The 10781-nt window shown below is 46.4% G+C and overlaps 1 protein-coding gene across 2 annotated transcripts in view; it reads right to left on the reverse strand.

Moving 5' to 3' along the window:
- Positions 1 to 10781, reverse strand: part of HNF4A (hepatocyte nuclear factor 4, alpha) — an 85441-nt gene extending 74660 nt beyond the window's left edge. For both annotated transcript variants that reach the window (XM_011997646.1, XM_011997645.1), the window contains exon 1: positions 10729 to 10781. In XM_011997646.1, coding sequence (XP_011853036.1) covers positions 10729 to 10777 — 49 coding nt within the window. In that variant the 5' untranslated portion in view covers positions 10778 to 10781. The remainder of the gene's footprint in view (positions 1 to 10728) is intronic.

The following is a 10781-nucleotide window of genomic DNA, read 5'->3' on the forward strand; positions in this document are numbered from 1 at the left end:
CACCACCATGCCCAGCTAATTTTTGAATTTTTAGTAGAGACAGGATTTCACCATGTTGGCCAGGCTGATCTTGAACTCCTGACCTCAAGTGGTCCACCCATCTCAGGCTCCCAAAGTGCTGGGATTACAGGCATGTGCCACTGCGCCCGACCCATAGGGACATTTTGAGAATTAGGAGTTAATATGTATAAAACCCCAGTTAGTACTCCATAAATTTTTGCTATTATCACAACCACAAGCACAAATCCATAACTATATGTAAATAAAACAAAAATTTCAAAAACATAGGTATCTTACTCTTACTACATGAAATGCTCTATGATATTTTCTATTTTATTTCATTCTTTTGTTAAAATGTGAAATTTCATAAAGTGATACATTGATGATTTGCACCTTTTTCTGTGTTGAGTGTTATAGTTCAGTAAAAATATTTTTTAAGGTCAGGTGTGGTGACGATTTTTCTGCCTTGGCCTCCCAAAGCACTAGGATTATGTTCTGTCACCCAGGCTGGAGTGTGGTGGTGTAATCTCAGCTCACTGCAACCTTCACCTCTCGGGCTCAAGCATCCTCTTGTCTCAGCCTCCCGAGTAGGTGGGACTACAGGTGTGTACCACCATGCCCAGATAATTTTTGTGTCTTTTGTAGAGGTGGGTTTTTGCCATATTGCCCAGCCGGGTCTTGAATTCCTGGGGTCAAGTGATTCACCCACCTCAGCCTCCCAAAGTGCTGGGATTACAGGCATGAGCCACTGTGTCTGGCCAAATCTTACTTTTGTTATATCTTACTGTTTTATTCTATTTATAGGTCTAGCAAATTTTGAGAATTTCATTTTCTCCAATATTTTACTTTGAAAAATTTCAAACTTTAACTAAAGTTTGAAAGACTAGTATAGTGAGCACTGATGTATCCTTTCACCTAAATTCACCAACTGGTTGCATTCTGTCACAGTTGCTTTATTGCTATCTCTGTGTCTGTCTATGCACTTTTTTATGGAAACATTTTATCTAAAAAAAAACTGTAAAGGCCAGGTGCGGTGGCTCACACCTGTAATCCCGGCATTTTGGGAGGCTGCTGCAGGAAGATCGCTTGAGGACAAGAGTAGGAGACCAGCCTGTGCAACACAGCAAGACCTGTCACTACAAAAAAATAAAATAAAAAAATTAGCTGGGCATGGTGGCAAGCACCTGTGGTCCCAGCTACTTGGGAGGCTTAGGTGGAAGGATTGCTTGAGCTTGGAAGGTCGAGGCTGCAGTGAACCATGGTTGTGGCTCACTCTAGCCCACGTGACAGAGCAAGACCCTGTTTCAAAACAACAACAAAACAAAAACAAACCGAAAAAAAAAAAGATAATTTTTTAAATAGTATATTTACACTTGTTATACATATTTAACGTGTGTGTGGAGGGATGTATGAGCATGACCCTATTGCAGAGACAATCAACTGTGTACCAACGAATTCATGCTCCCCTTTCCGAACTTTAGAGCTAGTCCCGCCCAGCTATGGACCACATCTTCCAGACCCCTTTGCATTTGGCAAGGGCCATGTGACTAGTTCTCACCAATGGAATGTGAGTAGAAGTGAAAGTGTCTCCCTGGGCTAGGGTGACTTTAGGGGTCCCTGGATGACTATGCCACAGAGGTCAAAAAACTTCTAACCTAAAGTTTGCGTTTGCTTGTTACATAAACTAGATTGCCTGAACTAATACAACCCCAACAAATTGAATGACCAGCCGGGCACGGTGGCTCACGCCTGTAATCCCAGCACTTTGGGAGGTCAAGGCAGGTGGATCACGAGGTCAGGTGTTCAAGACCTGCCTGGCCAAGATGGTGAAAGCCCGTCTCTAGTAAAAATACAAAAAGTAGCTGGGCATAGTGGCGGACACCTGTAATCCCAGCTACTCAGCAAGCTGAGACACAGAATTGCTTGAATCCAGGAGGCGGAGGTTGCAGTGAGCCAAGATCGTGCCACTGCACTCCAGCCTGGGTGACAGAGCAAGACTCCATCTAGAAAAAAAAAAAGAAAAAAAAATTGCATGACCTATTCCTGGGTTAAGATTGCAGTTTGAAACACACTGGTGTGGTCTTCTGATTTTCCAAGTAGTTTTGAACTGTGGAGACCCTCCAATAAATATTTCATTTAAAAGTCAAAACAGAGTGCCGGGTGCAGTGGCATGAGCACGTAATCCCAGGGGCTGGGAGGCTGAGGTGGGAGGATTGCTTGAGCCCAGGAATTTGAGGCTAGCCTTGGCAACATAGTGAGACCCCTGTCTCTAAAATAAAATAAAATAAAAAGAAATATACAAAAGTCAAAAAGAAGTGTCTGTGATGGAGCCAGAGGTTAAAGGGTGGGGGGAGGCTAAGCCCTAGTCCATTTGAACACGTCCCTACCCACATTACCCTCAAAGTGAACCCTGCAGCATCTTTCCTGACTCTTAGGACCCAGGGAATACCGTGTGACGACCGCTGAACCAGGTGGTTGTCATACCTCCGTTTCTCAAAAGAGGAAACGGAGGCTGGGTGCTGTGGCTCACACCTGTAATCCCAGCACTTTAGGATGCCGAGATGGGAGGATCGCAAGAGGCCAGGAGTCCAGCCTGGCCAACATGGTGAAACCCCATCTCTACCAAAACTACAAAAATTCGTCAGGTGTGGTGGCGCGCACATGTAATCCCATCTACTTTGGAGGGTGAGGCATTAGAATTGCTTAAACCCGGGAGGTGGAGGTTGCAGTGAGCAGAGATAGAGCCACTGGGTGACATTGAGACTTTGTCTCAAAAAAAAAAAAAAAAAAAGAGGAGATGGAGAAACAGCAGGAGGACTTGAGTGAAGTCACAAACAGCCACGTAGGGTCAGGGCCAGAGCCATCGCCCAGGTCACTGATGAGGATAAATCTGTCCCCTCCCTTTCTATGCCTCTCATCTGCCTCTTCCTCTGTGAAGGAGCCACACAGTCCCCTTGTAACATCTATGAACCAGCACCCCCAAAAGGAGACCCTGGGAATCCCAGGGCCCCAGAAGGCTCTTAACAAAGCCTTGTCCTAACTCTCCAGCCAGAGACAGTTGCATCCTGGGACCAGTTATCTATTCCTTAGTCATCTCTGTTGTTTCTACAACGATGCTAGCACCTAGTAAGCATCCAATCCTTTGCATGTAGTAGGTGCACACTATATAGGTATAATAATAATAATAGTTCAAATTCACATAGCACTTTCTATGTACTAGACATTCAGCACTTTACAAATATTGACTTTGTTTATTTCTCACAACAACCCTATGAAGTAAATGGTATTATCATCAGCCCCATTTGACAGATGAAGAAACTGAGGCAAAAAAGATTGAGTCGGTCGGGCACAGTGGCTCAGGCCTGTAATCACTTGAATCATCAGGCAAGTAGATCACTTGAAGTCAGGAGCTCAAAACTAGCCTGGTGAACATGGTGAAACCCCATCTCTTCTAAAAATACAAAAAATTAGCCAGGCATGGTGGCAGGCACCTGTAATCTCAGCTACTCAGGAGGCTGAGGCAGGAGAATTGTTTGAACCCAGGAAGCAGAGGTTGCAGTGAGCCAGGATCATACCGTTGCACTCCAGCTTGGGCAACAGAGCAAGACTCCGTTTCAAAAAAAAAAAAAAAAAAAAAGATTGAGTCATTTACTCAAGGTCACACAGCTAGTAGGTGGTAGTTTGAACCCAGGCAGCCTGACTTGAGCTGCTAACCACTATGGTACCCAGCCCCCTTGGATGTTATTATGACGTGATAACTGAAAGAATGAAGATTTGGTGTCACAGTAGATTTAAATCACCTATTTGCTGGGTGATGCAGGGAAACGCAACTTAACAACTCTGAATCTCAATTTCTTTGTTTACAAAATGGAGATAATACTTCCTACTTGGATGGGCTATTGTGAAAAAGGCTTAAATGGGAGAAAACATATCAAATAGCTAGCATCTTGCCCATTACATAAAAGGAACTTAAATGAAAACAAATTTCCTTCCTTCCTTATGCTACAGGCATATGAGTCAGGAAAAACGGAAGGTGCAATTCCTTCACTTAAGCATCTCAGCAGGCTTTTTTTTTTTTTTTTTTTTAAAGACGAGTTTCCCTCTGTTGCCCAGATTGGAGTGCAGTGGTGTGACCTCGGCTCACTGCAACCTCCACCAACTGGGTTCAAGTGATTCTCCTGCCTTAGCCTCCTGAGTAGCTGGGATTACAGGCACCTGGTACCATGTCCGGCTAATTTTTGGGTTTCACCATGTTGGCCAGGCTGGTCTTGAACTCCTGACCTCAAGTGATCCACCCGCCTCAGCCTCCCAAAGTGCTGGGATTACAGGCGTGTAATCCACCATGAGCCACTGTGCCCAGCCTCAGCATGCTTTTAGGAACAAGATTAATCAATCATGAAACAACCAGACAAGTCTCGAGATACTTTCAGTAAAGGACGGAATTAATTGCAGTCAAATACAAGTAAAATCAGAGCGGTGTGTGGCCAGGCTCCAGGCCTTTTCATATGCTGTTCCCTCAGCTGGGAACACTCTTCTCCACCATCTCTTCTCCCAGCTGACTCCTGCTAAACCTAGGTTCCAGCTTAGATATCAGTCTACTCCTCCAGGGTCAAGAAGTCGGTGACCCCTTCCCCTTCTCCTAAGTCCCTCTGTATCCCATGGTGCCTTCTCTGTCCTTATCATGGCACTCTGTCTTTGGTTGCTGCTGGCTTGTCTGTCTACCCGCCAAACTGGGTACTGTTGAAGATCTGAGGCAAAGTTGTTTTTTTTGGTTTCATTTGTTTGTTTGCTTGTTTTGTTTTGTTTTGTTGAGACAGAGTCTGACTCTTGTCGCCCAGGCTAGAGTGCAGTGGCATGATCTTGGCTCACTGCAACCTCAGCCTCCTGGGTTCAAGTGATTCTCTTGCCTCAGCCTCCCAAGTAGCTGGGATTACAGAGGCCCACGAACATGTCTGGCTAATTTTTGTATTTTTAATAGAGCCAGGGTTTCACCAGGTTGACCAGGCTGGTCTTTGACCTCAGGTGATCCACCCACCTCGGCCTCCCAAAGTGCTGGGATTACAGGCATGAGCCACCACATGAAACAGAGTTTTATCCTCCTGTGTTCCCCCAGTGCCTTACAAAATGCCTTAAATACCATAAGCCTCCAGTGGAAGTTTGTTGAACAAATGAACAAATGAACAATGAATTAATGAATACGGGAGGCTTCTGGGTGGAGGCAAAATGCACTCTGGGTATCTAGTTCCTCTGTTTACTAAATGGGACAAAGTGAGGCAGTGGTTTCCATACCTCAACTGAACTGCATACCCTAAATCACATAAGGAGCTCAAAAAATTACAGATTCTTGGAACTCACCCCAGGAGACTCTGATTCACTGGGTCTGGAGTGGAGTCCCAAAATTTGTTTTAAAAAGTTTCCTATGTGCAACCAGGGTTGTGAATCATAGGGGCTGAAGACTGAATTGAGGTAGGATGGGAAGGTGATGTGGGAGGGAGATTGGGGAAGGGCTGGAGAGGGGCCATATTTTGAGAATGAAGGGTGGGAACTGCCATAGCCTGATATTGAACACAGTCCCATAGCCAGCCAGCATCTGGGGTCCTACTCGACTTTGGGCCTATCCACCCTTCACAAGGACACAGCATATTTGTTATAGCTTCTATTACCTTTTCTCTTTCATTAGCTCATGGAATCTTCACAACAACCAAGGTTCATTTGATGGGTGAAGAAACTGAGGAACAGAGAACTGAAGCAAAGCACCATCATCACAGAGCTTCAAGGGGCAGAGCCACATCACCAAACTGTCTCCGACAATGGCCTCGGATTGGTCCTCAAGCTGATGCTATTGGTCAAAGGGACTAGGCCTACATAGCTGGAAAAATTAGGCTCACCCGGCACTGAAAAACAGATATGCAGTATTGCCCCGATGGAAGATTGTTGACATCCCCTATCTCTTCACTTGTCCTGTCTAGAGCACTTGAAGGTGCTGCTATTCCAGACCACCTCAGCCCACCGCTTCTTATCCATCCATCCATCCATCCATCCATCCATCCACCCACCCACCATCTTTTCATCTCCCCACTCATCACATCATTTGTCCATCCATCCTTCCCCTAACCACCTACCCTTCCTACAAGGAGATTTGAGGTACTTACAGAAATGGGCAACTACCAAAGAAGCAAAATAAACAACCAAGGGAAACTTGTTGAAAGGAAAATAAGGGTAGAAAAGTCATAAGGCCAGGAGTCAGGTTAGCACACAGATATGTATGCTTAGCATCTCATCCTCACAGTTACTCAGGGTAGTCCCAGATTGGCACTGAGCAAGGTCCTGGCACTCAATGCAGAACACCACAAGAGTCACAGTCTACTCTACTCCACTGTGGTAGACACTCCCTAGAACTACCTTGTTCTCCTATAACACCCTGGGGTTATATGTGCTCCAGGGTACATTTGGCTTTCTGGAGACATTTTTCATTGGCATAACTGATGGGGAGAGATGTTACTGGCACCTAGGGAGTAGAGTAGAGGCCAGGGATGCTGCTTAACATCCTACAATGCACAGGACAGCCCCCCCCACCACAGAGAATCTTCCAGGCCAAAATTTCAACAGTGCTAAGGCTGAGAAACTCACTCATACCAGAGCCTCAGTTCTGTTTGAAGCAGGAGTGTGCCACACCCCAAGAGAAACATCACTGGTCTAGGCCTGTCTTGGCTTTCCCATCTCTTCCCACTACATACTTGTCTTCCCAGTTTTCCTTGAACCAGGGGGTTTCTGGGGAAGTTTTGCTTTTGGATAAAAGAAACAAGGGCACTGAGGAAAACCTCTTCTCCTCCTGCCTGTAGCTTCAGGCACATAAGTCCAGACATAACAACTGATGCTGGGACAGCCAGCTTGGGTTATAATGGGGCAAATACAAGGACCAAAGCCAATGCAGTGAGGAGGGCAGACAGGAAGGAAGGGAAGAGAGTGGGATCTGGCTGACACTGATGATCATCGCTGTAGCGCTGTTTTCAGCCCATCATTTCACTCATCCAACAAATGCTGATTGAGCATTTCTTCTGTGCCAGTCACCATGTGAGACATTGTGAGACAAACAAGGCTGAACCAACTACTCAGGTCCCAGAGCTCACGGAGTTTATAGTCTGGTGGGAGAGCCAGACACCACAATTCACACCAGCAACTATCTGATCAGAGTGATGACGAGAACGGCAAAGCCAAATCCAGTGTGCCGTGGAATCACCGGTCCACAATTCACACCAGCAACTATCTGATCAGAGCCATGAGGAGAACCGCAAAGCCAAATCCAGTGTGCCGTGGAAGCACCGGTCCACAATTCACACCAGCAACTATCTGATCAGAGCCACGAGGAGAACCGCAAAGCCAAATCCAGTGTGCCGTGGAAGCACCGGTCCACAATTCACACCAGCAACTATCTGATCAGAGCCACGAGGAGAACCGCAAAGCCAAATCCAGTGTGCCGTGGAAGCACCGGTCCACAATTCACACCAGCAACTATCTGATCAGAGCCATGAGGAGAACCGCAAAGCCAAATCCAGTGTGCCGTGGAAGCACCGGCAGTCCAGGGAGGGCCAAGTCCGCCCAGCATCACCACACCAAAGAGCAGCTCTTTAGCGTCCTGCTAAAGCTCAAAAACATGAAACCACAACGATGATTTCTTGCGTGCTTACTCTGGACCCAGCACTGTTCTAAGCACTCATGTGTTCTTCCATTTGATCCTCATAACAGCCATGTCTCCCTCTGTCTCTAACTGAGGCTGTGCTATGTGCCATGTCCCTGACTCACCAATGCACCTCTACTATAGTCATCTTAGAAGATGATTCACGTTATCCCCATTAGGGAACCCCAGAAGAAGGTTTTTTATTTTTTTGTTTGTTTGTTTTTTGTTTTGTTGTTTTGTTTTTTTGAGACAGAGTTTTGCTCTCTTGCCCAAGCTGGAGTGGCAATGGCAGTGGCATGATCTTGGCTTAATGCAAACTCCACCTCCCAGGTTCAAGTGAGTCTCATGCCGCAGCCTCCCGCGTAGCTCGAATTACAGGCGCGTACCATCATGCCTGGCTAATTTTTGTATTTTTAGTAGAGACGGGGTTTTGCCATGTTGGCCAGGCTGGTCTCAAACTTCTAACCTCAAGTTATCTGCCCGCCTCAGCCTCCCAAAGTGCTGGGATTACAGGCGTCAGCCACCGCGCCCGGCCTGGGAGAGGGGTTTTGTTTCCTCGGAGCACTTGTTTCTTTTCTCAGAAAGTGAATTTTTCTTTTTTCTTTCTTTTCTTTCTTTTTTTTTTTTTTTTGTGGAGCCTCCCGGCAGACTTCACTAGCTCATTTTACAGATAAAGCATGTGAGGCTCAGAGAGGAGTAATGATTTGACTCATAAGACCACACAGCTTTTTTTTTTTTTTCTTTTTTTTTTTTAAGAAAGGTGGATCTAGGATGCTAGGATGCTAACCCAGATGTATTTTATCAAAAATATCAAATCAGGGTCTTTCAGCCACTCTCACACACATACACACAGTTACATATACACTGCAGCGAATGTTCCACTGCCCCAGGACAAAGGTGCTCATTTTTTATGGATGTGCTGCAAGGTCATTGGAGTTCTCCTTTCTCTATCCAGCTATATCTGTGGCCTAGAGCAGAGGGCCAGCAACAGTTGGATTGTGTCAGGTCTCGAGTCATGATATTTTTTGTTTGTGTGTGTGTGTGTGGTTTTTTTTTTAATCTTGAACCTTAGTTTTCTCTTCTGTCCTTGGAGATTACAATATTATTTATCTCAGACAGCTGTTTGGAAAATGAAACAGCTGTCTGAGAGATAATAGTAGAATATCCACTAACCCATTCATCCATCCATTCACCCACCTACCCATCGATACATGCAACCATTCTAATAATTGCTGAATGCTTGCTATATAATGAGTACGACACAGGGGCAGAGATGAAGAGATATGAGGACACCCTACAAGGTACAGAAACTTGGGAGACAGTGAAAGGCTGTCAGGTTATATTATTGTATCATCCTTTAAGAGACACTGTGGGGCCTTCTGTTCACCCCTAGCTTAGCCTTATGACCTGGGCTGTCCTTCTCCAGAAGCTGTCTGGCCCCTTTGAGAGACCATGTCTTCCTCTAGCCACAGGTTCAACCAAGTCATCCATTGGCATCTTTACTCTAGGTCTTAAAACTGTGGATTAAGGGTGGCCTCACCCTTTAGTTATGCTATCTCCTCTAATCTCCCCACCCTCTGGGAGATAGGTCCTGTTGTTATCTTCATTTTACAGATGAGGAAATAGGTTCAGAGAGGGGAAGTGTCTTGCCCAAGGTCACACAGCTGGTATGTGGGATGGGTTCCCAGGCTGCTGGTTTCTTCAGCCTCTGCCATTTCCAGTGCATCACATATTCCTGTTTGATGGGGGTCAAAGCAGATTCTGCCTGACTAGAGTCAGGAGATCAGGCCCTGATTCTGTCATTCACTGGCCCTCTGTCTTCAGCAAATGATGACATAAATGTTGATTACATCTTTGCAACGCGCGTGGTATCACCCTTTCTCCCCACGGCATCCACCGTGATCTTAAGACACCTCCTAGTCCTGTCTCCACTTCAGAAAGAAAGCAAGAGGCACATGAATGTTGAGTCGTGCGACAGAGTCACAACTAGACCCGAAGTCTACTGGATTCCAGAGGCCAAGTTCTGTGCGGGTGTGTGATTTGAACAGGTTTATAAAATGCACCCAACTTTTAAAAATCCAAAATGCGTCCCCAAAAGATAAAAGATTCTCTTGAATTTCCTTCCTCAGAAACAAACCTGTCAACAATTTCATCGTGTCATTCCATGAATTTTATATGCATGGAATGTACATGTATACGTGTGTGTACATATATACATCTATGACGTGTATGTACATGTATACATCTATATCCGTTTCACTATCAGCAACTATACAGTTCTTCAGTGTACCGTTTTCACTTAATGTAACTGAGAGGTTCTTCCTTGTCACACACAGATATGCGTTTTTTCCTTGAACAATGGGATAGCATTCCATTGTAAAGACGCCTCAAGCTTTATTTACCTGTCTTCCCTCTGCTGAGGGACATTGGGTTACTTCCAATGTGGGGGTCACCCTAAGGAGTGAGCCTGAGCCTTTCACTCCCAGTAACACATGCTTTCTTGCCCTGCATCTGAGTTTCACGTGTCCGCACAAGATACTCCCATTTTCCAGCGCTCCACGCTGCGCGGCGCTTTCTACCTCCTTCCCATTATCCAGAGCCAAAGGAGGTGTGGAGGGACCCAGGCGCCCAGGTCCCACGCCCAGCTTGACAATGCACCAGCAACGTGACCTAGGCCCAGCAAGGCTCTCCCGGTGGACCTCAATTTGCCCCGCAGCGAAGCAGGACGGTGCTTCCAAGCCCCACCCTCTGTGGGGTTTTGAAAAGACCACCGAGATGCATTCCCAGGAAGGCCTCTGGACAGACAAAATGATCCAAGCTCCTGCCTCAGGGCTTCTGGGCCCCTCCCAGCACTTCTCGCACCAAACAGGCCATGCCCCGGCTTGAGAGCTTAGGGAAGCAGTCACGTTGCCTCCGTGGGGCTTCCTGCCCTTCCAGTGGAGTTCTAGGAGGGGCTTTGGGCCCATAAGAAACACACGGGGAGGTGTCCCACGGCCTCCCAAAGCTGACCGCAGCCCCACCCTGTCCCGTCTCCCCCCAGCCCCACTTACCATAAGAACTCTCCACTGGAGCCCCGAGGGGCGCGTTCACACTGACCATGGCC

This window comes from Mandrillus leucophaeus, unplaced genomic scaffold (genome assembly GCF_000951045.1).
Source record: "Mandrillus leucophaeus isolate KB7577 unplaced genomic scaffold, Mleu.le_1.0 Scaffold544, whole genome shotgun sequence".
Classification (NCBI taxonomy): domain Eukaryota; kingdom Metazoa; phylum Chordata; class Mammalia; order Primates; family Cercopithecidae; genus Mandrillus; species Mandrillus leucophaeus.